The sequence below is a fragment of the Balaenoptera borealis genome, assembly GCF_965194805.1.
Source record: "Balaenoptera borealis genome assembly, chromosome: 16".
Lineage (NCBI taxonomy): Eukaryota > Metazoa > Chordata > Mammalia > Artiodactyla > Balaenopteridae > Balaenoptera > Balaenoptera borealis.
The window spans coordinates 16,653,601-16,681,552 of record NC_138872.1 but is presented as its reverse complement, the minus strand read 5'-3'; the positions used below and the strand labels follow the sequence as shown (position 1 = coordinate 16,681,552).

At 49.6% G+C, this 27,952-nt stretch overlaps 1 protein-coding gene across 8 annotated transcripts in view; it reads left to right on the top strand.

The window, feature by feature from the left end:
• Nucleotides 1-27,952, top strand: part of TOX2 (TOX high mobility group box family member 2) — a 270,975-nt gene that overhangs the window by 157,557 nt on the left and 85,466 nt on the right. For 2 of the 8 annotated variants that reach the window (XM_082361742.1, XM_082361743.1), the window contains exon 1: nucleotides 479-7,758. The exons of the other annotated variants lie outside the window; for them this stretch is intronic. In XM_082361742.1, coding sequence (XP_082217868.1) covers nucleotides 7,522-7,758 — 237 coding nt within the window. In that variant the 5' untranslated portion in view covers nucleotides 479-7,521. Of the gene's footprint in view, nucleotides 1-478; nucleotides 7,759-27,952 lie in introns of those variants that run through there. 8 annotated transcript variants of the gene reach the window in all.

Genomic DNA, 27,952 nt, shown 5'->3' with positions numbered 1-27,952 from the left:
ATGGGACAAGTCAGACAAATCCAAGTTTGAATCCCTGCTTCTCGCTGACATCACCATGAAACTCTGGGCAGGTCACTGCCCAGCCCCAAGCCTTGGTTTTCTCATCTGAAAATGGGGCCTGGTCCCATCCACCCTGGATTGGGTGAGGAGGGACCAGTGGGGCTGAGTTAACATTAGCGCCTTTGCTTCTGTGCATGAAGGCTCTTGTCTGTGTGCAGCCGAGGACAGTGCAAGGGACCTCGGTGACTACACAGTCTGAGTGCAGCAGACACTTGTCTTTACCAGGCCTGGATGTCAGGGAAGCTGTCTTTCCCAGAATAAACAGAAACCATGGCAACCAGTATGCATCACGTGGGCCAGCAGCCCATCCCGCTGCCGATGGCCAGGAGGAGGGCCTGTCACAGATGTCCACTGGGGGTGCGGTGACCCCCAGGGACCTTCTTGTCCCCCCCCCCCCCTGTCTGAGGTAGGACTGAGAAGTTCTGGAAAAATCAGTCCTGATTTTGGGTTTCTAGTCAACCTCAAATTTTATTATTTAATTTTATTTTTCCGTCTTGTTCCAGAAAGCATGTCTTGAATAAGTTGGAGCAAACCTCCCTGCCCTCCCCATCCCTCTGTCATCTGCAGATTGATCCCTTGGAAGGATTTGCCAGGACGATGCTGGGGGCGGGCACCAACATGGTGGCATAGCTACCCTAGGAGGGAGGGCAGGGGCCCAGTAGGCTCTGGCAGTCTCCCCAGACGTGCAGCGAGGTGGTGACATCAATACCCCAGTGGACAGCGAGGCTCACCCTCACCCACCCAGGGTTCACAGCTACTAAGTGGCAGAGCTGGGATTCGAACCTGGGTCTTCATGCTTCACAACTCATTTCCACACTGCATGTGGCTGAATTGGGCACTCAGCCACCAGTGTGGCAGGGCAGAGGGAGTTTATCAGCTCCCCGTGTGGGGAGCCTGTGATGCCTGCCCCTAGCACAGAGGGGTCCAGGGTGGTGGCGGAGAGGCAGCTGAGGTGGTCTTGGAGACTGGGAAGGTTTTCCAGTCCTTGTGTTTCTGCCTGGAAGCCTCCTTTTGCATCTCTGGTAGGAGAAGTCAGGACTTATGCCTTGACTTCTAGAAGCATAGCCTTGTCTTGGCCGGAAGTTGGGAACAGGGTTTTCTGGAACCCCTGGCTTCTCCCTCTGTGTCTGTGGCCATCCAGACTGGACAGTCAGAGCCAAGCTTGGGGAACCCCTTGTCTCTTGGAACCTTAGGTCCTAATCTGTAAAATGAGGGACTTGTTGACTCAGTTGATAGCCTCATGGCAGTGAGCATGGACGATAGAGCCCAGAACCTTAGTTGCAGTCCTGTCTGGGACACTTACTAGCTGTGCACATCTAGTAAGTTACCCGACCTCTCAATTCACGCCTCTGTAAGATGGGAATAATAATAGCACCTACCTAATGGGGTCATCATGAAGACCAATATTTGTAAACGCGGGAAACAGTACCTGGGACAGAGTACGTGCTATTACTAGTGTTACCTCTTGGAGTTGCTGGGAAGTTAGTGTGAATGTGGCAGGACCTGTCGTGCTCGGCAGGAAGCAGATGCTCAGACACTGTTAGCTTTTTGATTGAGGAGAGGAGGCAGGAGATGGGGTCAGTGTGGAGGGTACCTGGGTAGACAGACCCCTGGGCTGGCTTTGGGACCTTGGAACACCCACTTAACCACTCCGTGTCTGGCTTTTGGTGGTTGCTTATTTTTGGTCATTCATTCACAAGAACACACACGAAGATATAAAAGTATAGATAATACATTAAAAAATTAGAGCCAAGGAAAATATAAACTAGAACACATTCCAGGTGGAAAATGAAAACAGATATGTTGGCCTTGGGCTCTATAGTTATTGAAATTGGCCTGCACATCTGGTTGTGGGCTTCCTGGTGGACAAGTGAAAAGGGAAATAGATTTACTCCACGATTTCTTTATCCAAAGGGAAGATGCTTGGCAGCTCCTCACGGGAAGCACAGCCTTAACTGGTATTTGGAACTAAAAGAAATCCCTCCCTCTCACCAGCTTCATGGATGTTCTCAGGGCTCAGTTTCCCCAAATGTAAAATGGGGGGATGAGACCCTGCTCCTCTGTCTGTCTGGCTGATAGTGGGCATATGTACCTGTGCATTCCTGGCGTGTAGTGGGCACCCAGAGGGCATAGTTCCCAGCCCTCTGCCCCATCATAGCTGGCGCCTGTCAATTTTTGGGCAAAAGTTTGTCAGCACCGGGTCAGCCCAAACAAAACCAGCTGTGCTCAGTGTGCAGTTCTGCTGTCAGAACCCAGTCAGGGGGAAGGATGTGTGTACGGGGAGTGGAAGCTGTTTAATAATAGAACATATGCCAAGGCCAATGGGCACTTTGACAAATTGAGGCTGGCACATGGCGTGGTGCATAAGCCCCACAGGTGAGTACACACGGTGGGGTTGGAGGACCAGCAAGGGCCCATTTGGTGAGACCGGCTGTGCAATCAGACCTGAGTTGGAGTTCGAATGCTGGGAGGGCTGTGAGGAGGGAGAGAGGGAAATGGGAGGCAGTTGCAGAGGATGGAGGGAGGCAGGGCGTGGAGTACCTTCAAGTGTGCGACGTGGCCCCTTGGTGATCAGCGTTCCCGGCGAGGAAGCACGTGGGGTTAAGCAACCACGACATCCCAGTGAGCTTGAGGATCCAGACAGGGCATCTTAGAGGTGCAAATGGCTTCAGTCACTTCCCTGGGGCGAGATTGGTTTCATCTCGAAGAAGCTTTCGTAGCTTCTCAGCACTTCCAGGTGCTGATGGCGGCATCACAATATTGTGAAATTAAGCAGCGAAGCCGACTTCGTTACCAGCTTACCTGGTGAGGGAGCAGCCGCCTTAGTTAGCACCGACGGTTGGGTATGACAGAGCTAAAACTGAACTTGGCAATTACTACTCGTGAGAGGTCCTCGGTGCTGTGAAAAGAAGGTTCCATGGAAATCAACCCTGGTAATCACAGGGCTAAAAATTAGTCAGTTACTATTCAGGTTGCTTTGTCAGCATACGCATTGGGGTGAGGCAGGAGAAGGGGGATGGAAACTTGGGTTTTGGCTGTCTTGGGTTACGTTGTGTTCACCTGCACCAAATTCGTTTTTTACATTGGTTCCAGGACAAAGGTTTGAGAGACCCCGTGTTAATGTCGTGGTGCAGGGTGGCCGTTTGAATGATGGGTCGTTTTAAAGTCCTGTTCTTTTTATTTGCATGAACTCACACATCTTAGCTTTCCAGTTTTCTCTACACTTGTGAAGGGGTTTTCCTAACAGGTCCTTGCGTCTCCTTGGGATGTGGCACATGACGAGCTCAGATTTTGTTGACTCCTAGTCTTAGAGGAGGGTTATTGAAGGCTATTATTGAAGGTTTCTGAGCCCTTCATGGAATTATTTTTATTAAGCTTTGACTAGAATTTTTCAGCAACCTCAGAATAATGTCCCCATGTTGCAGGTAAAGACAGTGAGGGGCCGGTGTGTGCTTGGCTGAGAGAGTCAGATGGAAAGGAAAAGCTTGTAAGATTCAGTTCTCAGTTGACTTGGGATGTGGGCCCTGACTCTCAGGAATGGGAAGATGGCAATTCAAGTCAGCTCATTGCTTTGAACCTCAGTTTCCTCATCTGTAAAATGGGAGCTTGGGCTAAGCAGGTGTGAGGCTTCAATGAGATAGGGCAGGCACAGTAGGACCTCAGCACAGGTGGCTGTTGTTATTAACAGTGATATTTATTGTCCACTTCTTTTGTGCCAGGCACCGGACTGGACCCTTTCCATAGGAGACCACTGCTTTGTACAGAGATCCTGCAAGGAATTCTTAAGTAAATGAAGGCTCAGAGAGGGTTTAATTTTGTCCAGGTCCTCTCAGCGAGTAAGGGGCAGGGCCAGGATTCAAACTCAGGCACTCTGGCCCCCAGAGCCTGGCAGTTGTCTCTGGCCCCATTGTGGGAACACTTGACCATCAAAAAAAACAAGGCAGCCTGGATATGCTGCCTGGAGGGCCGAGAAGAGAGAAGCATTAGAACAGAAATACCTTTTCCAAAAGGCTGCGGCCCTTCCACAGGAAGCTGAGTCATCTCTCTTTGTTTTGAACCATAACCATCGAGCTGCCTCCAAATTCGAAAAATAAAAATAAAGCTAAAAAATGCTGAGTTCTGTCAAGATGCAGGGGCCCCTCCCTGGCTCTACCCCAGGGGGAGCTGAGCGGAGGGTCTGTAGAGCTGGGACCCCTGCCACCCCATGCTGCTTGGCCAAGTACTCAGTGCAAAGGGAAGAGCCCTCCTTCTGGAATCCACGCTCTGCAGGTTCTCCTACAGGTACCCAGCCTGCCAGGTGGACGCTCCTGCCCCGGCCCCCGCGTGCCCCGTGGGGCTGGGACTCTCACGGTGAGTGAGTCACGTTGGGACGCTGCTCTATCACAGCACACTGAGGATGACATGGTTACACCCCAGAATTCCTCCTTCCAGTACATCCAGAACCTTCTGTCCTCAGACTCAGCCTCCCTTCCCCCCGCACATGGTGGAGTTCAGTAAGTGTTTGATGGAGAATGTGGGGACTTCCTGCATTTGTCCCGTGTTGTCCCATCGCTAGCATGCTTCCTCCCTTCTCTGTTCACCCAAACTCTGCCCCTCCTTCAAATCCCAGCTCAAATGACACGTTTTCCGTAAATTCCTCGCTCAACCGATGACCCTGGGGCCCTTAGCTGTGAGCACCGTCTTCCTTCCATCATACTGTCTCACTACATGCATGAGCTGGGATGTCTTTTTTTTTTTTTTTTTTTAATTGGGAAAGATTTTAGGAATCTCTACTAAATGGGTTTTAATTTTATTTATTTATTTATTTATTTATGGCTGTGTTGGGTCTTCGTTTCTGTGCGAGGTCTTTCTCTAGTTGCGGCAAGCGGGGGCCACTCTTCATCGCGGTGCGCGGGCCTCTCACTATCGCGGCCTCTCTTGTTGCGGAGCACAGGCTCCAGATGCGCAGGCTCAGTAGTTGTGGCTCATGGGCCTAGTTGCTCCGCGGCATGTGGGATCTTCCCAGACCAGGGCTCGAACCCGTGTCCCCTGCATTAGCAGGCAGATTCTCAACCACTGCGCCACCAGGGAAGCCCTGGGATGTCTTTTGAGGACACGAACAGTGTCCTGCTCACACATTGCCCTGGTGTCTGGAACCCCACCCTGCATGGCGTGGGAAGTAGGCAGAGGGAACAGAAAATTGTTGGTGAGCGAATGAATAAATAAATGATAATTGAAGGATTTTTGCCTTCACACTGTCCGTGTGCCAATCAGTTACACCTTTTATCAGCATCCCTGGTTTCCAGTGAGAGAGTTTAACATTCAACAAACAACATGAGCTTCTTTCCATAGCAGTAAATGCTGATCATTTCATAGGTGCCTAGTATTCCACTGTACAGAGACCTGTGATTTATTTAACCAATCCCCTCTCAGTGGATTTTGCTGTCATTTCCATGTTCTCATAAATAGTGTTGCAATGAAGAAATAAGCATCCTTGTTCATACAGATTTGGGCCTAGAAAATCCTTTCCCATCTTAAGCTTATATGAGTATTCATGGATGGTTTCTTCCTGCACCCTTCCAGCTTTGTGTGTGTACATTTCCAAATCCTGAGTATGTCTGAAATTTTCATCCCTTTCTATCACAGTGCAAAACCTGCATCTCCCTTTCCTTCAGACAAACTTCATGTGCTTGGATCTTGGCCTTGTATCTACAGATTGTGTGCACTTTCTATTTGTTGAGCACCTACTGTGAGTCAGTTCCTGTGCTAGGAGCTGGGACCCAGAGGTGAACAAGACAGATGGTCCCGGCCCTCAAGGAGCTCACAGCCTAGGGAGGAAGATGAACAATAAACATAGAAATAAAAAACATCAAAACAAGCAACCAGAAGCCATCGGCTGGAGGACTGTGCTACAAAGAAAATAATTCAGGTGTGGGTGAGTCAGTGGACCCCCTCTCTGGGGAGGAAGGAGAGCTTGAGCAGGATGCAAGGGTTTGTGAAGATCTGGGCAAAGGCATTTTATGCAGAGGGAACAGCATGAGAAAGGTGCAGAGGCACAAGCAAGACTTCTTCCTCTCTGGAGCCTTTTCTTTCTTTCTTTGTTTTAAATTAATTTTTTTTCTTTTGGCTGTGCTGAGCAGCATGTGGGATCTTAGTTCCCTGATCAGGGATCGAACCCATGTCCCCTGCAGTGGAAGCGCAAAGTCCTAACCACTGGACTGTCAGGGAATTCCCTTTGGAGCCTTTTCTAATCCCCTCAATCCTTCCTCATACTGACATGCTGGGCAGCAACCCCCTTTATCATGTGGCATTTGCCGTTCCCCAGGCCTTTCTCTCTGTCACTTAGTTTATTATTGTTACCAGTGGGGCGACCCCCCAGAACTCCTCTCACTTAGTTCTGGATGCCCTCAGCTCTCTGATGCTTCCTTAGCAGCCTCTGATGTTTCTGAAATGTCCAGAAGATTAAAATTGGCTTAATAGCACCCAGCATAGTACAGGGTACTTAACAGGTACTATCATCCCCATTTTACAGATGAAGAAACTGAGGCTCAGGGAAGTTAACTGTTCCAGCAGGCAGAGCAAGAATTCAAACCCAGTTCTGTCTTATTCCAAAGTCCACCTTCTTCACGGAGCCCTAATTTAGCTGGATTTGTGTGAAAGCTAATGAGACTGCCAGGGGAGCCATAGTGCTTCGGGCAAGCACTGTCCCAGACCTGATCCAGCCTTGTGGTGGGTGGCCTTGGCCCTTGGCTTACTGGCTTCAGAGGAGTGGGAAAGGAACCAGGGAGGCTCTTATGTTTTTGTTTTAAACTACAAATGTACTACATGCTTGTGGAAAAGAAAAAAAAGAAAAAAGAAACAAGAAAGAAAAAAGCAGCAGCTGAAAATACCTCCTTCTCCTACTCCCAAGGGTAACCACTATTAACAGTTTGGCATCTTTTACAGTGCATATCCAAACACACACATAATTATGGTTTTTATAAATATGGGATCATGTCCTTGACTTGCTCCCAGCCGGTTCTAAGTCAGCACCTACAGACCTCCCTCATTCTATCATATGCCACAGAACGGATATCCTTCAGTCGATTCAGCCTGACCCTGTTTTAGACATTTAGCTTGCCTCTAACTCTTCTCTGTAACGAGCAGCGTCAGTGAGCATGCATGGTGCACGCAGGTACCAATATTTCTGCAGGATGGATGCTCAGAAGTCTAATTGCCAAATGAAATGACATGCAGGTTTCACACAGGTGCTGCCAAAGTGCCTTCCCAAAGCCCTTCCGGTCCCACACCCGCTCCCAGGGCAGTGGGGAAGGCCCTTAAGCCACAAATAATGCAGAGCTGAGCTGCCTCCCCTTCTGCGCCCTGAGACCTGGCGTGGAGACTGCCGCCAGGAGCTCTGAACACACAGGCCCAAATTGGGATAGAAGATGGATTTTGATAAAAGAGGTTAAATAACAGTTTTTTCCATTTCACCTTATAGGAATGGGATGGGGGGTTGGGGTACCGGGCCTCCAGCCAATAGAGGACCAAGAGTTGTCAGGAGGGCTTATAAAGCTTGCTATTTCTGGCATTTTTTCTCTTTCTCTGCTGATTATGCAGCAGAATCGCACAGAGGCTGTCGCGGGCGCGTTCTCTCGGTGCTGGGGCTTCTGTGGAATGAGACTCGGGTTCCTTCTACTTACAAGACACTGGTGCATTGCAGGTGTGTTTCAGCAGAAGGTAAGCAGCGGGTGCCCGCTGCCCCCTAAGGTGGAGGTGGTCAGGCTGGTGCTGCGGGGTGAAGACGGATGATGTCTGGGTGGGGGCAGGCAGGGACCTGGACAGGTGTCTGTCACATTGTAGAATGAAGATGCTTTGGAAGGTCCAGGAGGCCTGCAGTTGGCAGCTCCTTCTTGAAAAGAAATTCTGGAAGTGGCTGGTACCAGCCCCCGAAGAGCAGGTCTTGGTGCCCAAATGTTCAGAAAGCATTTGTTCGCCCATTCGTACATCCATTTAACATGCCCTGCAGTGGGCCTGACCAGGTGTGATGGGGGGGGCGGTCTGGCTAACTCAGATTGAAACAAGGATGGAGCTGGCCCATGGCATGGTAGGAGCCCAGAAGATACCTGGGATGAGGGGTGGGAAGGGCCTTTCAAGGCAGGAGGGGTGAGAAGTAGCTGGGGACATCACCGGGAACAAAGTTTGAGCTGCCTCTTGCATTGGATTTTGGAGTTTGTGGAATCAAAAATTCCTCTCCCGATTTGGTGAGTGCCACCTTTTCCTTTTCTCCATTAATGATATTGAAAAGATAACCAGTTGGGATCTCCAGTTGCCCTCCTTTTGTAGAAGAAAGGACAGCAAAAAATGAGAAAGGACATCGTCACAGATTTAAGGGCAAACACACACACGCATTATAGGTGACAGGGATTTTGAATGCAGAAACACAACATTCATGGCATTTTCCCGCCGTCCCTGGGGAGATAGTCTTTGTGATGGGAGTTGGCTGAGTTGGGGGTGGGGCTTGTTACAGTTGACAGGGCTGCACCCAGCTGAGCCGAGAGAGAGTGGGAGGCCTGACCTCTTCTGGCGCCGATTCATCACAGTCATTGTTGCAAATCTGGCTGCGTGCACGTGTGTCCCAGAAATGGAAGCCACGCCACTCTCTCAGGCCTGCTTTCCCTGGCTCGGAATATCCCAGGTCAACTGAGAGAGACCAAGAAACAGGAGCTTCTGTGGCCCGTGTGTGAGCTCCACTTCCTGCACACTGGGTCTAAAAGCAGGCAGTCACAGGCCCCCAGTGTGCTGGGAAGGCTTTGGGGCCAGCCAGCCATTGAGGAGATAGCTATTGAGTGCCCGCTGTGTACCAGGGGCTGGGTTAGGTACCGGTTGCAAATCTCAGCTCTGCCTCAAATACAATCTGTGACATTGGGCAAGCTTTTTGAGCCTGGCAAGTCTCAGTCTCCTCATCCATAAAATGGGGACACTGATACTTGCTTTTCTGTGTTGTGATGATTTTGTGTGTGTGTGTGTGAGAGCATATCTGTGTATGACCTGGGGAGCTCTCCCCTTGTGCTTGTAGCCAGAGGCTCTGTGTTCTGGTTCTCTTCTTAGGGAGCTTGAATGCACGGCCGCAGTCTGCTTTGCAGCCCTGGCTGATATGAATTTCTCTGTCTCTGGTCACATCCATGGGCTCTTGACAGGGAGAGGAGTAAATGACAGGGGCTTACTCGCTGTCTTGAAACAGAACTGACTCTAATTTTTAACACTTCCTGAACAGCTTACTGAATACCAGTCACCAGCGTTGTATAATACAACTGGGATCTCAAGACAAAAGCCAGCTAGTAAACCAGTGTTTGCTGAGAACCCTGGGTCAGGGAGAAAGGCCTTGGAAGCGAGGAGGGAGTGGTCTTGGAAGGGAGGGTGTGGCTGGAGTATCACCACCCCCACCCCCATCCCCACACATCTCCCAAACCTGGAGAACAGAAGCTGAACCCAGGTTTAACACTTGGCTTTGAGTCCTGGCTCTACTCTGCGCTCGCTGTGTGATCTCCGGCAGGTCACCTTACCTCTCTGAGCCAGAGTTTCCTCTCCTACAAAATGATGGATTGTTAGGATTAAACAAGATCTATCAAGCACTTTGTTGGTGCTCAGTAAATAAAAATACTCATCTCTCTTGAGGAAGGGACCCTGCAGAACCTTTGACAGGGTGTGGCACACAGCAGGCACCCACTGAATATTTACAGAAAGAACAAAGGTGCCCAGGGAGTGGGAAACCGCAGTTGCAAGTATGTACCCTGCTATTGTAATTGCTTTGTGATCTAGGGCAAGTTCTTCACCTTTTTTGGTCTCTGATTCCTTCAGAGAAATAATTCAGGCTGGTCCCAGCAGCCCCTACTGTTTTACTCCTTGTTGGAAATCAGGGTTGTGTGGGGACCCTCCAGAGGAGGATGAACTGCATGTTTGAAATTAATTTCCTTCCCATCATTAGCGGCGCCCGTAACGACTCTTTCCCTGCTGCCTCGTGCATCCACAAACCAGTAATTAATGAAATTGGGAGCAGAAGCAGGGATGCAGGGTTTCCCGAGGAGGCGGCTTGGGCACAGCTGGGCCGTCCCTGTGGCACCCACTGTGATTGCCTCAGGGGCCCGAGGGCTGCCCAGGAGTCGCCATCTCTGTCTAGCCAGGAGGCCTGGCAAATGTTCACATGTGTGAACAACAGCAGACGAAGTCCTGAGCTATCATAGACGGGGAGTGGATTCCCCAGCTTCTCCCAGACCCTGCGGTGACATTTTCCAGGGAGGGTGTGAGGGCTCCCCCGCTGTCGGGTGTCTGTGGAGATGGGCATTGGGATGGGAATCGGGGGCCTGGGTGGGCAGGCTTCGCTCTCGTGATTTCTGGCCATGAGACTTGCGGCAACATTCTTACCTTCTGCGGGTCTTAACTTGCTATGCAGAGCAGTTGGGGCCAGGGGAACGGATGTCCCTTAAGGATGGGGGAATAGTGTAGAAAGGCAGCTTTGATTTGCACGTCCTCACCCCAGAGTGTTCACCTGAAGGAGATGGTGGCTCGAAATGGTCCTTATCTCGGTTCACGTGCCCCCAACCCCAGACTTGCCCTCCCCCATCACGCCCATCTTGGTAAACATCATGACTGTACACTACTTGGCTTAAGTCATCCCTGACCCCTCTGTCTGCCGTACTCCCTGCTGGTTGTGTCTTCAGGGTACAACCACGTCTGCCTGCTTCACTCTTACCTGTGGTTGGGTGACACTGGAGCCTCTACCCAGGCCTCCCTGCCTCCGCCTTCCCTCTTAGAGTCTGCTCTGCTCACAGCCCCCAGCGGGATCTCCGGGAACCAATCCCCTGCTTGAAGCCTTGGTCACTTGTACCCACTGGACCTGTTTCAAAATCCATCATATGCCTGCTTGGGGGCGGGGGCACCTGTCGGATCTCAGGTTTTGCAGTCAGAGCTAGCCTCTGTCTCCTCCCTCCTGGGCAGAATCACTGCCCTGCTGCTGCCTAAAGCCCCTCCCCTAATAACCAAACTATCATGCTTCTCGGTTTTGTACACCCAGACCCTTTTGTCCAGAATATGTTTTCTCTACCCCTCGAGCTGCTGCTTATTCTTGCAGACAGAGTTGTGGCATCACTGCTTTCTAGAAGCCTTCTCTGATTGCCACCTCATCCCACCCCCAACAGACTGAGCCAGGGACCCCTTCTCTGTGCCCTTCCCATCGGTGCTGTGATGCACGGAGGGGACTGAAGCCATGTATGATGCACCTTTATCCTCATGCCTCCTGGAAGGCTGGATAGCACAGACTATCTGCTTGGGAAACATTACTTTAGAAAGTAAATGCGAAGAATCCTTTGCAAATTAACAGCCTTCAGACCTAGACAGACTGGATCAGAATCCTCAGCCTGTGGTTTGATTTGGCTGTGTGACCTCAGAAAGCCACAACCTCTGTGAGCTTTGAGAGTCAAGAGGATTGACAAGATGACACCTATAACAAATTCCCTCTTCTTTTCCCACTTGCTGGACAGTAAATGTCCCCAAAGGCACTTGGAACATTTCAGTGGCCACTCCCCATTTCTCCGAGCAGAGTAAACCTAAAGAGGGGCCAGGCCCAGAGCAACCCCCAATCCCGTACACAGAGGAGCTCGGCATCGAACCCCAAACAGGAGCAAACAGGAGCAGCTATCGGGGCAACCTGAGATGCAGAAGCCACAGGAAGAAGCCACAGGCCAAGCGGATGTCAGCTGCTCTGGGGCCCCATGTGGTTCCTCGGATGTGCCGAGCTATGCAGCCCCCACGCCTGCCCTTGCCTGCTCCTCCAACCACAGCATCAGATAAAGCAGGCGGAAAAAGTGCTGCCTTCCTCTCTCTGGGGAGGGGTAATCTCAGTGCCATCTGTGGGGCACACTCTGTCCCCTGTTACCTCTCTGGCTGCTCCTCCTCTCCCCCGTCGCTTGCTCTGCCCACCTTAGTGGTCTCCACCAGCACACTCCCACCTTAGGGCCTTTGCACGGGCTGTTTCTCCCCCACCTACCTGCCCGGCTCACTCCCTCACCTCCTTCCAGTCTTTGCTCGACTATCACTTTCTCAGTGAGGCCCACCGTGACCACCCTGTTTAAACTCGCGTACCCTCCACCTCACCACTCCTGATTCATCTCACCTGCCCAACCTTTTCTTCTTTCCATGTAAGACTTAGAACCGTCCAACATACTAAGTAAATGACTTACTACGTTTATCGTTTATTTTCTGTCTCCAATGCAAAAGGGAAGCTCCAAGGATCTTTGGTCACTCCTGTATCTCAGGGGCCTGGAATAGTGTCTGGCACCAAGCACATACTCAATAAATATTCCTTCAGGAAGTGGATGCATGAGAGAGGGGATAAGAACCAGCCCAGCAATGAGAAGAGGGTCAGGATGGGTATTTTGGATTCTTCTTCCATGTATATGCACACACGCCCTCAGCCACTTTTTGAGCCTCTCAATGTTCGGGGCAGGGCTGGCCCGGGGTAAGTGCTCATCAGCGGTTGTAGGAAGGAGGGGGAGACTAAGTAATGCCAGTGGAACGGAGACCTTGGCATATTCTACGAGTTGTTGAGTTGGCAGGAGAGTAGAGGTCCAGTGGGAGATGGTGAGGGATGGCACTGGAGAAATCAAGAGCCAGACCAAGCAGGACCTCAGGACCAAGGGAAAGAGGTGAGTCTTTATCCTGAGGACTGTGGGGAGCCTTTAAAGGATTTCGAGCAGAGGAGTGACTTGTGTATGGATGATTTAGGACTGGGTTCTCCTGGTTTGTGATTAGGTGGGAAAACCCAGGCTTTGCTCTTCTACTTTCCAAGAGTCAGCTGTCTGCCCGACAGCCCTTGGTTATGCTTTTCACAAGGTTTCTCATGAACCCATTGTATAGATGAGCAAACTGAGACTCAGAGAATGGAGTCTTATGGAATCCGTCTTCCATGTGGCAGCCTGAGTCATCTTTTAAAATAGAAATCAGAGCACGTTGCTTCTCTGCAAAAACTCTCCAGTGGCTTCCCATTTGAGATAAAATCCAAGTCCCCACCACGACCCCAGGGCCCCACATGCTTTGGCCCCTGCCGACTGCTCTGATCTCATCCTTGCTCCTGCCCCTCTGCTTACCGTGTTCCAGCCACATTATGCCTCCCCTCATGCCAGAGCTTTCTGCTGGCTGACCCCAGGGACTTTGTACTTGCTGCCCACCCCCCGACCTATTACGTGGCAGGGCCCTTCTCCTCCTTCAGGGCTCCCTCAGTTAAACTGTCACCTCGAGAGAGAGACCTTTTCAAGTACTCTGTGTTTCTCTCCATCTTCTATCTCTGCACTCTGTTTGCTTCACAGCATTTGTCACAGTTGTAGACACTTTTGTGTGTTTGTTTGTCACCTGCCTCCTCCAGGGGACTCTGAGGCTTTCGGGGGCTAGGACCATGTCTGTGGTGGATTCAGGGAGCTCTGGGCCTGTGGGGACGGCTGATGCTCCCAGGCCTGCCTGAGGAGACAGACACCTTGCAGGGACCCAATTCCTGTTGCACCTGGTCCTGACCCGCTCCCAGTGCTGCCCACATTCCCTGTAATGGTAAATGCTCTGCCTGGCATTTCGGCAGCCTGGTGGATCCATGTGTACCTGTGGAAAGATGTCAGCTGAGTCATCTAATAGCTGTGAGACCTTGGGCAGTTTCCTTTATGTTTCTGAGCCTCAGTTTCCTCATCTGTAAAATGGGCATACGGAGGGACAGTGTCCCAGCAAGGGCCTAGCGCATGTGTGCCCAGTGCTTGATTCAGTTCTGAACTCCCTTATCTGAAATCCAAAAGGCTCTGCAACCAGCAGTTATCTTGTAAATATGCTGCAAACTCATTAGGCCCCCAAGCCTGATCTAAACTAACAGATATAAGTTCACTTAGCCCTCTTGTGTGAACATTCATAGGATTCACTGCAGAAATCTGAATGTGTTTTAACTGCAGGTGTTGTCCCAGACCCCACAGAGGCTACTACCTAATTTGTGGAATCTTCACTTTCTCACTTTTATGAAATCCAAACAGATTCTGAATTCTGAAACTCCCTGGGTTCTGGCTAAGGGGCTGTGGACCTGGGTGTGTGAGTTGCTGCTGAAGACCCTCCTGGGGTCTGGGAGGGTCCACAGGGGCCTTTGACAGACATGGCAGAGCCAGAAACCTCGTTTCCTCTTGGTTTCTTAGCAGCCAGTGTCTTTTTAGTCACCTGGGGTTAAGTTGGGTTTTGTTGGCTGAGGGGCCAAGGTTAAGGCTTGGGCAGGGTAAGCTCCGGTGCTCAAGCATTTCCGGTTTGAATTTAAAAGGGGAAATTTTTTTTTCTTATGAATCATCAGAAAAAGAAATCAGAAGGAAGTGTGTGACCAAGGAGAGGAAATTAGGGTTTGCAAACTGCGTGAGTCACCCCCTTTCTGACTCTTGGGTGATCCCTTGCTCTTGGCAGTTTTCATTCATCTCTGAGACTCTTAGTTCTGAATTTTGGAAAATATACTGGAGACTGTCGTGGTTTTATTCTGGCTTCAACCCTGCTTCCCTTTCTAACCATCAATATAAATTTCTATGTTTGAATCACTGCCACACTCTTTTACTTATTATTGCTTTAGCAAGTGTTTCTTCCCTGCTCAGAGTCCTGCTTCTGGGCTCCACCCCTGGATCACCACAGAAGCGTCTGCCTGGCTTCCTAGACAGGCTCCAGTCTTACTTTCCCCCATCCATTCTTTACCTGAAGCTAAGAAGCCAGTTTCTAAAATGCAACCCACAGTCTGGGCTTTGGTCTCAACCGTCCACCCCCACCTTGCGTAGCCCTGAAAAGCCCCATCGTGATAAGGTCCTATTTGCCTTTGCAGCTCAGCTCTCACTGCCTCCCCTAAGTAAGTGGGTCCTCCTCTCCAGCCCTCTGTCCTTGGCAAATGCTGTTCCCACCAGCCTGCCTGTCCTGTCCCATCTGGTGCCTTCTCCCTCACCTGGCTAATTCTGCTCAGCCTGTAGGTAGATTGGCTTAGAAGCCACCTCCTCTGAGAAGTCTCTAGGCTCCCATGAACTCTGGCTCCCAGTGCACTTATCACCCACTTATAGTTCCTGGTCCTGTCCTCTTCACTGCACCAGATGCTCAGGAGGACAAAGACTGTATCCTGTCCATCACTGGTACCATCCCCAGCACTCGGAACAGAAAGCTGTTTCAAGCCAGACTGGGTGGACTTGAGACAGATGGGCAGTGTGGTGAGGGGGTGACTCTTGAGGCAGCAGGCAGGGGTCTTGGGTACTCATCTACCCTGCTTCTGGCTGGCTATCTGCCTGGCGGTGGCTGCCATATTCCTTTCCAGAAGGCTGGAAACTGTTTTCCATGTCAGCAATGGGGGGAAGTATCCCAGTTTCATTATAGTTCGTGTGTTTCATGTACATTTCTCCCATTTCCATAGAATCAAGGGTACATTTTTTCCTATGTATTTGTCTCTTGGTAGATTGCCTCCTGTGTGACTTTCCTGTTTGTGTCCTGTGTCTTTTTCGTCTGTCGGCATCTTGCTCTCTTTAATTTGACTGAGCCATTTCTGCATCGTATTTATTAACTGTCTCATAGTTGGTGCTGATATTTTCTTAGTCCGATGTCCTTTTCATTTTGGTTTTATCATGCTTCCTTCTACAGAAGATATCAATGCGTATATATTTGAATCTGTCAATCTCCCTTCCTCCGTGATTGCTTCAAGGGCTGAGGAAGTTATCCTGCCGCCAGAGATCTGATAAACATTCTGTTCTGTTTTCTGATATTTCCCTATAACATGACTTTTTAGACTTAACTCTTGAATCTGTTTAGAGTACGTTTTGGTAGGTGGCTTGCAACGGGTATCTAGTCCAGTGTTCCTAAGTAGGAACAGGATAACCCTGTTATCCCCATTCTGTTTATGAAATAATTGGTCTTTGTCTCTTTGTTTCCAAAAGGAGAGACAAAATAGAGTAGTTGTTATGGGCAGGAGCTCGCAGAGTTAAGATTCTGGCTTTGCCACTTTCTAGCCGTGTAACCTTTGAGCACGCTGCTTACATCGAGCTTTTCTCCTCTGTAAAAGGGGGTCGTGGCATCTCCCTTGTAGGCTCGTTGCAAAGATTGAGTGAAATATCTTAAGTAAATCACGTCACGTGATGCCTGGCATAGAGTAATTGCCCTCCTTAACCATAGTGTGTTTCCGTACAGAGTTGGGTCTAATTCTCTACCTTCTCTTCTGTTTCATTGATTTAAAGTTCTCCTTTGACACCCCTGCCCCACTGCTTTAATTATTTAACTGTTGCTTCACAGAATGTTTTCCCTCTGGCCAAACTAGATGACACCTCCCCAGCTGCTCATCTGTTAGGAATATTGCTTCAAACTCTCACTGTTTGTTTCAGTGGATGTTGAGTCTTCCCATGCACGCCGCACTGTAGCCCACCTCACACCTACACACACACCAGTTCTCTCGCCCTCCCAGCTGCCTCGCCGCCCAGCTCTCTGATCGCTCTGGGCCCTCTACCTGGCAGGTGTGTATCAACTGTCTCACCTGGCCTATCTCTACCTAATGCCTCATCACCCCAGCTGTCATTAGTGCTGGTGTCTGTACTGCCTCTGGGCCCCAAGCTTCCCTGGGGATCGTTTCTGTGTCCCTGGTACCTTCAGAGCCTGGCACATGGCCAGTTACATCATAGATTCTCAGATCAGGGATTGGGGAAGGCGGGGGTGCTGCCACCATCTTGGATTTTGAGGGTAACTGGTCTTTGTTATCTTCTGGAGGCACAGGCTCGGGGACCCCAGTATTGTGGTGGTTTTAACCGTTGGCGTGCTGTGGCCAGTCACTGGGGGCTGTCTGCCAGCCCTGGCCTCCGTTTCCCCAGTGGGATCATGGGAAGGAGTCTAAGAGCCTATCAGCCCTGAGGTTCTATAATTTATCTTAAACTGGGTGGCTTGGCAGTGAAGATGAATTTGAAGAACTCATTGGCATGTGCTCTGCCTTGGAGTGGGGTTTGCTCGCTCGCGCTCTCTCTCTCTCTCTCTCTCTCTCTCTCTCTCTCGCGCTCTCTCTCTCTCTCTCTCTCTGTGTCCGGGAAGAAGGTCCGGACCCAGACGTCCTAACTGCCCTCCTGGCTTCTGTGCTGCAGGGTCTCCAGGGAGAGCCCAGACCTAGGGCGTAGGGCTTCCGTAGTGAAGAACAGAGGAGTGGACCTCAGCCTAGGCAAATGGCAGGGGCGATAGGGGAATCCAGCCTCTCTAGGGCACCTCGGTGTGCCCGCACACTGACAGGAGGCACGCACAGCCCTGCCAGTCCCATTCCCATTTTACAGGAGAGGCATCTGAGAATCAGAGAGGTGAGGTTCCTGCCCCAGCCACATGGCCACACAGCCACACAGCAGCTAAGTGCAGAGCCTAGGCTTCCAAAACCGGTCTGCTCCAGTGTTCTCTCAGCTCCCAAGTCCAAGGGCTGATTTCAATACAGCGCTAAAAAATATAGTAGCAGTGTTTACAAATATTTCCTGTGTTATCTGGTACCGACAGAAGGAAGTGAACTTGGTACTTTGTCTATGTTAGGTTTTGGGGTTAGAGGCATTAAGTGTCAAGTTCAGGTGACCTAGAAAACCTTTCTAGGTCAAATTACGATTTCAAAAGATTTTGTTTTCTTTTCCTTTCTTTCTTTTTTTTTTTTTTTAACCGCCCCACGATTGAACGCTGTCGTTGACATATTTCCCTTCCAACAATACCAGCCCTTTGTGGCATGATTGAGGGCTTGTTTTGTAGCACTGGGGAGAAAATATCTTCCAAATCATCTGCTTCTCATTGTCTCAGTCACACTCACTCCCCCAAGCCACAGTCCCCACAACGTACACTCATGTGGCTTTTAGTTAATTGTCTTTGGCAAGGATCAGTTTTGGGACTTGTTCCCAACCGCTCGGATGATAGATAATTGTCAAGTACAAATACTGGCCACTCTGGGCAGCCTGAGGCTCTAGACCGCTGACCGCAGCCCAGCCTCTGGGCAGAAGGCTGCGGGTGGATAGCCGTGTGCCTTCGTGAGTAAGTAGCAGGGCAAGGCCACGGAAGTCGCACAGCCCAATCGTGAGAGCGTCAGCTCTGGAGGTGGACATCCTGGGTTCGAATCCTGACTCCACCACTTAACTAGCTGTGTGGCCTTGGGCAAGCTGCTTAACCTCACTTGACCTCAGTTTCCTCATCTGTAAAATGGGAGCCTTAGAAGCAGTAACTCACCTTGTAGGTTGGTTGTAAGGATTATATGAGTTAAAACTCGTAAATCGATTAAACGAGTGCCTGACATATCTTAAGCAGGCTGTAAATGTTGCACGGATTAGTTAAAATGAATAAATGATCATAGCTGTAGTGGATGCTGTTCTAAGTCACCCAGATCCCTCCCCGATTGAGATGCTCATTCTTCCAGCTGTGGAGAGTGTTGGCTGCTGCCACTCGCAGCCGAGTCTCTGGGTGTTGCCTTTGGTGGAAGGAGGGACCTTGTCCAAGGTTATCAGTCACCCTCTTCCAGGGCAGCCTGGACCCAGTGGCTGGCCTGCTTGGGAATGCAGTGGCTCCTGCCTCAATTTAGGACATCTCTACAGAGCCATCCCAGCTCCAGAGTCTCCTTGGGACAGGCTGAGGCCTCTGTTGTGACTGCATCACGGTTCAACTTGCCCTCTGCCCACCTGCTTCCCTCGCTCTGCTGTCACGCTCCCCAATAAACTTCGAACTGGCAGATTTCACTCTGAGTCTGTTTCCAGGGCACCTGCCCTGGAAACAACAGGTAACCATCAGATGTGAACGGACCTTGATAACCATCTTAAAACACACACTTATTTTCCTTGCTTCGTTTTCCAGAAGCTCTGTGAGGCGTGGCCTCAGAGTTCTCCACGATCCCTCATCCCCACCTCTGGGTGGGCGCCATTTGTACACTCTAGACGTGGCTTGGTGAGCTCCCCGTGTTCCGAGGGTCCCGGCTGAACATTTGAACGTGCGTCGGTGGCTTCAGGGCCACTCTTCAGGTGGGAAGGGAAAGATCTAGCTGCTGAACGAACCACAAAACTTAAAACTGACTGAACTACAAAGGGCCCAGAGAGCCTCGCCCATTCAACCGTTCCACGTACAAATGGGGAGATTGAGGCCAGAGAGAGGAAGGCCTTGTTCGAGACCACACAGTGAGTGGATACCTCTCCTCCCCGCCCTTGGAGCAGAGGGTGCTATGGGGAGACAGCGGGGCAGTGTGGTCTTAGGAGCCAGACGTGTGGCAGTTGGTAACAGCGTTATAGGGTCCAATAAATGCTTCCATAGCTTCCCCCAAGCAGAGGGCCGGTCAGCTGGATCCAGGAGTGGGTATCAGCGATGGCTTCCTGGAGGGGAACAGCGCGGGAATGACTGGGAGTTAACTGCAAGGAACAGAACAAGAAGGGAGATTCAGGTGGAGAGTACAGAGCCGCAGAGGCCAAGGTGTGTGGGAGCGTGTGGTCCATGCCGGGATCTCAGGACATCCCGAAAAGGCAGAACAGGGGAGGACTGTGAGAGAGGAGTGGGAGGCCAGCCTAGACAGTCAGGTTTGGCAGGATGGAGGTTCTTAAGTGCTTTGAATGCTACAGTAGAGAATTGAGACTTTTCCCCCAGTGGTGAGATGGACCTTGACGGAGAATGACCTGGGCAGAACCAGACAGGGGGCTTATCTGTCACGATCCCCACTGGCCCCTCACTGCCTGATCAAGTCTGTGCTTGGGCCATCGTTGTGGAATAAATGAGTGGACAGATGAAGGAATGGAAGGTGCTGGAGAAAGATGGCGGCAGTTCAGGGGGAGGGGGGTGGGAGCAGGGACAGCTGCTGATGGGGGAGGGTTTATCATTCAGAGCTGGGAGTGTGGGTCACCCTTCCCCACCCTAGAGAGGCCCACTGGCTCCAGCTTAGACGAGACTCTGACGTACTGGGGGTGCAGGTGGGACCAGCTGAGAAGATGCGCGTTGGCATCTCCAGCAGCAGAAGCCTGGTGGACGGCCATCAAAGTCTTGATCGGTCTGATCTGATGGGGTCCTGGTCCTGCTCTTGGACAGACCACACCCTGACCCACTTCTCGGGCCCCAGCTCCTTGCAGCCACAGGCAGCGTCGGCAGCCCCCCTGGAACCATTCCCCCTCACAGCGGCCAAATGAAAATGTTTGTTGAAAACAACATGTGCATAATTAAAGCTTAATGAGTGCTTGTCTGTTTGGAATGTGCAATTAGATTTATAATCGGGGATGGGAGCAAGCTCCAAATGGCTTTAAATGGAGCTGAGAGAGAGGATAATTTTTGCCATAAATCTGCAGTAATGCAGACGGTGTGTAAGCTGCCACCAGTGGTAGAATCCCAGGCCTGCCAGGCCATGCTGTGCCCTCTGAGAGACCCTGCCCGTCAGCATGTCTTGGCAGCTGCTGGGGGGCTCAGTATTGGTCTTTGAGGTGGATCTGCTCTGGGTTGGAGCTGGAGTTTCACCATGTCTTCCTGTCTCTGAGCTCTGTGATCTGAGGTGGCAATGGGGAACTGAGGAATTGGTGCAAGTCCAGCTGCCCTGGTCCCCAGGTGTATTGGCCGGGCAAGGAAACCTGCATCATCACCATGTCACCTCTGGTCTGGGATGTGGCGCCACACTTTTTCCTCTGCTGTATCCCAGCACTTAGAACTTAACATTTGTTGAGTGAATGAATGCCTCTGTACCAGCTGCTTGCCTGAAACGTCACTCTCCCTCTATGGGCCTCAGTTTCCCCATATCTCTCGTGGAGAATTGGATTCAGCTATTGCTGTCTCCAAGATTCTGGGTCTGGAGCAGATAGTGGCTGGGACAGCATCTCTGCCAGCACTGTCCAATAGAAGTATAATGCAAACCACTTACATAATTTCAAATTCTTTAGTAGTCGCATTTTAAAAAGTAAAAAGAAACAGGTGAAGTTAATTTTAATAATATATTTCAGTTAACTCCATCTATCCAAAATGTTATCATTTCAGCATGTAATCACTATAAATATACCAATGAGGCATTTTGTATTCTTTTGTTGCTGTTGTTCTAAGTCTTTGAGACCTGGTATGTGTTTAACATGTAAACACCTCTCAGTTTGGACCAGCCGTATTCCAAGTGCTCAGTGGCCACCACGCTGGACAGGCCAGGTCTAGAAGGAGGATGGTTAGAGTGAGCTGGGAAGGCCCTGCTTCCTTGTCTATAAAATGGGGACAATGATTCCCACCTCTTGGAGGAGCCAGGTGCCTGGTAGCACTCTGCCACTGAAGTTGTATTGATCACTGTCTTTTTACATTACCTTCCAATATTTTTAATTGATAAAACACATGGCACCATCCAAGCCAGCTCTGGTCAGTGGTGGGGAAGCAGGTCCTGCAGTGGCTACAACACTGGGCTTGCTCATGAGGCCCCCAGCCCCTCTGGCAGACCACGCCCAAGGCATTATCTCTCCTTCCTGGTAGACAAGGCTCCTGGCCCAGAGTCACGAGGTTACCTGCTCTGGTTCACACAGCTTGGAAACAGTGGAGGTGGGAAGCCAGTGTGGTCTTTTGGGGGTCCAGCAGCCTGGACTGCAGACTCAGCTTGGGCACGTCTTGGCTGTGTGGCCTTGGGCAGATCCCCTAACCACTCTGGGCCTCAATCAGAGCTCTGGATTTCTTGGTGGGCAGAATAAGAATGTGCGCCACGTCTGGCAAAGCACTGATAAAGAGAAAAACTTGTTTTTGGAGAGAAATTGATATTTGACATTTAGGAACAAAGCGCGAATGTCATCATCATAGAAAAAATTAGCCCCTAGTTGGACTGTCTTACAAAGATTTTAACTTACAAATTTTATTTCAAATTACATATGGTGGGCGGAGGCATAAGGGGTTTTACCCACACTTAGGACCTCACAGGTTTGCATGAAGCCCCACTCAGTTTCTTCATCTACAGAAGGGAGGCAATTATAGCAAGCTTCTAGGGTTGCTGTAAGGTCTAAATAGTAATATAAGTAATAGCTAACAATTTTGAGTGCTTTCTCTGTACCAGGCAAAGTTCTAAGCACATAAATTAATTTATTTAATCCCAGTGATAGTCATGCCCATTTTCCGGATGAGGAAACTGAGACATAGTAACTTAGTTAAAAAGTTGCACAGCTTGAAAAGCAAGTACAAGATTTAGACCCAGGCAGCTTGGCACCAGAGCCCATGTTTGTAACCACTGTGCTGTCATCCTTCTTTGAGTGATGGTGGACCTGGAGTTAAGCATACGGGGTCTGGTCAGAGTTTGAGCCTGAGGCCCTGTCCCTGTCCTGCTCCCTCTGTGCAGCGCCTCTCTGCCCCTCCCCCATGATCTCCCTGGTGTGATGTGTATCTCTCTGTGAGACTTCCACATAAAACCGCACTCTCGGCAGGGCCCAGGGTGCAGCTGCCACGTTTGCTGCCTCTATACTTTTGAACTGTTTTATCTGTGCAGAACGAGTGTTCTCACGGCCCACTGTGGGGGCAGGCGGGAGCGGTGTAGGCTGCTTTGATTGTTTCCTCTTTAGATCTCCATGAGGCGTATCTCTTGGTGCCTGCAACTGGCCGGCCTGAGGACTGTGCATCTTTGGTCTTTGATCTGTGTCTCTGTGCAGAGGGGAGGGACAGCAGCTTCTACAGAACAACTGTTGCTTTGGTACCTGACATCAAGGGCAGATTTGGAACTGACTGGGTAGCTTTGGGCAAGCTCCCCAACCACCCTTAGCCTTGCCCTGCTCACGTCTACAGTGGGGCTGGTCATGAAGCCTTGGGAATTCTGGGGCTTTCCAGTGAGATGACCAGGCACAGCTCTGGGATAAGGTATGGCATAGAGTAGGTGCCCACTGGCCTGTGCTCACAGCAGCCTCAGATGTCATGTTCCGTGCTCTTTGCCTGGCCAACTCCTATATGTTCTCCATCATGGGGCTTCCAGGTTATCCTTTTCAGGATACTTCTCTTGAAAGGCCCTTCTCCCTTCTTTCACTCCTCTGTGATAACTTGATCCTACCACTGTCACATTTGTCAAAGATGAGGCCATCATTTTATATCAGAAACAAGATGTTGAATTCATTGCTGTACCTTGCAAAGCTAGTCTGTCCAAATCAAGCAAGAGCTGAGTTTTGTAGGGTTTGGGGAAGCATGGAGTCCAGGGATGGGGGTACTTTCAGAAGCAGGAGGTTCTGGGAAAGGCTGACCCCCAGCTGTGGACATGTAGCTATTGGAGTGAGGCTGTTATTGACCGCTTGACTTTCAGAGTCTGGGTGGGTACAAAACTGTCACTGACCAATTGAGATGAGCGTCAGACAAGGTTTGTGGTTACTTGTTCCTGTTGTGGGACTATGGCCAAAGAACGGCCTGTCTTCCTGTCTCAGATTTGGAGAATAGGAACGTTTTATTCGCCCAAGCTTCTCCAAAGGACTGGGGGCTCCTTGAGGAGCTGTGTCATTATCATTACAGTATGGCTGGTGTCTGTACAATGTCAGGCACATGGTAAACAATCACTAGATACCAGTCAACGAACAATGACAGTTGCCCCTTCTGTGACCTCAGAATCCCTTTGCTTTTACCTCTTTTCAGTGCCTTGTGACAAGGTTTATTTACGGTAAACCGCCGATGCTGGGAGTGTGGTACTCAGTACATTGTAGGTGCTTGGTGCCTGATATAAGGGCATTGACTGATTTCATTTTACCTCAGCATATTTAAATTAGGTCTTAGATCTAGGAGTGGGAATGAATGAGGGAAAGACATGAGAGGGACGGGGTCAGAGTGAAAGGGCTCACCTTGAATGGGAGGGAGACACTTCACCTATTTAGACTAAAGGAAAGGAGGTCAGGATGGGTGTGATATTAATAATGTGGAGGAGGGGAGAGAGTTGAGGGAGTATCTGATGGTCTCAGAGACATAGGAGATACAGTCCTCTGCAAGACTGAGGGGCATTGGGGCTGATGAGGGGATAATAGTTTAGCATATAATAATAAAACATAACATTTATTAAACACTTATCAAAAGCCATTACCATTATTAAGTATTATGTTACAGGTATTAACTCATATCTGATATCTGATAACAGATATCAAAAACCTTATGAGGCAGTAATAATTAACTGCCATCATTACCATTTTACAGGTGAGGAAACTAAGGCAAAGAGAAGTTAAATCCAAGGTCACACACAGCTAAGTAAGTGGTGGAACTTATACTCCTATTCAAGAATCAATGCTGTTGCCCAGTATATCACACTATACATGGAAGTTGAATTAAGTCCAAAGCTGGCTTGAGATGGGGGCTTTAAGATTGGGCCCAAGAATACGGATTTATAGAAGCAAGCAGGACTGTTAAGGTTGGAGTGCATAGCCAGAAAAAAAAAAAAAAAAAAAAAAAGACCTAGGAAGAGTTGGATTTCAGTGGATTGAGAAAGGGAGGAGGAGGGTGCCCCAGGCTGATGATGGGGCAATGTGTGCAAAGGCAAGGCTGCTGGAGGTTCCTGCAGCCTTGAGGGATGCTGTGGGAGCTGAATCTCAGAGCTGGTTGTCATGGAGGGTCCTGGATGCCAGAGTCAATGATGTGGAGTCACTGCAGGGTTTTGATCTGAGCAGTGAAATGATTGCCGAAGGATTGCTAGTGATAGCCAAGGTGAAAGATGGGTTGGGTTGGAAGAAGCTGAGCAGAAAGCTTCTGCTGGTGATTGGATCAGGAGGATGTAGGATGGAAGGGGTCCAGAGTCACCCCAGAGGTACTGACAGTGTACTCTGTAGAGGTGACATCTCTCATGATGGCTGACCGCCAGAGAGAGAGCAGGCTTCTACAAGTGTCGTGAGTTCAGTGTTGGGTGTGTTGAACTTGAGGTGCTCATGGACCAAGTGGGGGAAATGTTCAGGGGAAATGGTGCATTGCAATCTGGAGGTAACTTGGCTGAAGGTGAGTGTTTGAAAGTCAGTGACATGTTGCAACCCTAAGAAGCCGTGGCATCATCCAACGAAAGTGTGAATCGAGGAGGAAATACCAGACCTATCTATCCACCCACCATTCGGCCCATTCCATTAGCGCAGGCATCCCACACACCCATTCCAGCCATCTGTGTATCTCATCCACCATCCTAATCATCTTCCCGTCACACCCGTCTCTTCATACTCACCCAGCCATCCCCTCTCATTCATCCATCTGCTTATCCCTCTCATCCCAGCCACCCACCTGCTCATCCATCCATTCATCCCACCTTCTAATTCCATCTGTCCAACCACTGAGTCATCTCTTTGTCCACTGACCCATCTATCCCACTCATTCCCTAAACCACTCATCTCCCCACCCCCGCTTCCATCCATCATCCATCCATCCGTCCACTCATCCGTCCATATTGCACCCATACACCTACCCGCCATCCATCCACTCGTCTTATCCATCCCAACTATTTACTTCTCTATTCACCACCAGCCACCTGTGACTTTTGAGCACTCAAAATGTGGCTAAGTCTAAACTGAGACGTACTGTAACGTAAACTACATACTGGATTTCAAAGACAGTATCAAAAAACTGTAAACCATCTCATTTACAATTTTCCTATTGATCACATGTTGAAACCAATATTGTTAATATATTGGGTTAAATAAATATGTCTTTAAAATTAATTTCACCAGTTTATACTTTCTTTTTAAACTTTATTTATATTTTATTTATTTATTTTTAAATTTATTTTTAATTTTTAAAAAAAATTTTGGCCATACCACGCAGTGCGGCATGTGGGATCTTAGTTCCCCGACCAGGGATCAAACCTGCGCCCCCTGCATTGGAAATGCGGAGTCTTTTTTTTTTTTTTTTAGTTTTTATTGGGGTATAATTGCTTTACAATGTTGTGTTAGTTTCTACTGTACAGAAAAATGAATCAGCTGTATGTATACATATATCCCCTCTTTTTTGGATTTCTTTTCCATTTAGGTCACTGCAGAGAACTGAGTAGAGTTCCCTGTGCTTTACAGTAGGTTCTCATTAGTTATCTATTTTATACATAGTATCAGTAGTGTATATATGTCAATCCCCATCTCCCAGTTCATCCCACCCACCCCCCTTGGTATCCATACGTTTGTTCTCTACGTCTGTGTCTCTATTTCTGCTTTGCCAATAAGATCATCTATACCATTTGTTTAGTTTCCACATATATGTGTTAATATACGATATATGTTTTTCTCTTTCTGACTTACTTCACTCTGTATGACAGTCTCTAGGTCCATCCACATCTCTACAAATGACCCAATTTCGTTCCTTTTTATGGCTGAGTAATATTCCAGGAAGCGTGGAGACTTAAGCACTGGACGGCCAGGGAAGTCCCTGTTTTTTTTTTTTTTTTAACTGTGGCTACTAGAAAATTTTATATTACACATGTGGCTTGCTTTATATTTCTATAAGACTGTGCTGATTTGTACCATCCATCATCCATCCATCCATCCATCCCATCCTTCATTCCCTCCCTTCCTTCCATCCATTCATCTACCCAGTTAACACACTTGTCCATGCCACAGATGTTTAATTTCCACCTCCTGTGAATCAGTGGCTCTGTGGGTCATCAGAATAAGGAAACGGAGGCTTCGAGCAGTTACGGAGCTTGCCCAAGGGGCACAGATGGAACTAGCATCATCCGACTCGCTAAAATCAGGGCATCTCACCTTTCACCTTGGCTGCCTATTTGCTACGTTTGCTTAAAGATAGAAAAGGGATCTATCCTTTTCTTTGTGCATGTGTGTGTGTGGGGGGGGGGGTGACTGTTGGTCTAGAGGACCAGCTGCCCCTCTCGCCAAGGGGACCACACGTTGTGGGGAGAGACAGACCCTTCAGAAGCCTCTCGTTGGTGGCCGTCATGAAAGGGTTATCCCCACACATTCGCTATTTGCAAAAAATGTGGATTCTTTCAGATTCCCAAACTCATTTCCATGACAAAACTCTTGGGAAGAGAAGATGAAGGGCTGGCTTTCGCAGAACAATCTTCCAGCTGTAATGACGACTGAAGATGGCGCTGGGAAAAGGAATTATAATTAGAATATGAAATGGGGAAAATTAATCTATTCCAGTCAGTGGTAAGAGATGTTCTCCTGGCATTTCATGGAAATTCTTAGGCCGTTGTTCCCCACCCTCCTGAAACACACACACACACTTTTTTTTTTTTTCACATTTTAAAGCGTGTGGAAGGTTGTGTGGTGTGAAAAAAGAGTTTTGACTGAGGGACTGAGAAACTGAAATACGCACAGAATTTAAGTTCTTTGTTGTCTCTGTGTGTCTCTGCGTGCGTGGGTCATATGTGCTTGTGTGCACGTTTCTCTGAGTTATATACGTATTCAATTGCAGATGGGTGGGGTACTTACTCTCATCTGGCCATCCCCTCCCTTCCGTGTGTGCAGGCTCTGGCGGTTGCGTACCAGCCCCGTCAAGGGTCTGTGCCGTGTACACTGACGCTTGTGCTCTGGACGTCTTTGTCTGCGATGGTTGGTGCTACCCATGCGTGTGGTGTGTGTGTGTAACTGAGTGCTGTCTTGAACACTCTGTTGTGTGTGCCGTGGGCCCGCGCCAGTCTGTGATGCATATGTTGTAGCCATGCTTGGGCACACTGTGTGTCGTATACCTTTGTGTGATGCTCATTCAGCGTCACCGCTGTGCAGTGGGTGTCCATGTGGGCGTTTTCAGTCTGTTTGGTGCACGCGGAGGAGGAGGTGACTCTTCAGTGTCTAGGCTTTGTGACTTCTCCCCTTGGCACGCAGGTTCTTTCCTCCAGAAAGCCCCCCACCCCAAGAGGAGGGCTGAGGGGGTAAGTCTCAGACCTTAGGGCCCTGGGGGCCAAGGCAGGGGAAGCCTGGGAGGTTGCGGAGGCCCCTTCCCTCCTTCCTTCCCCCTACAAGGGCTCAGAGGTGGTGGAACGCTGGACAGAGGT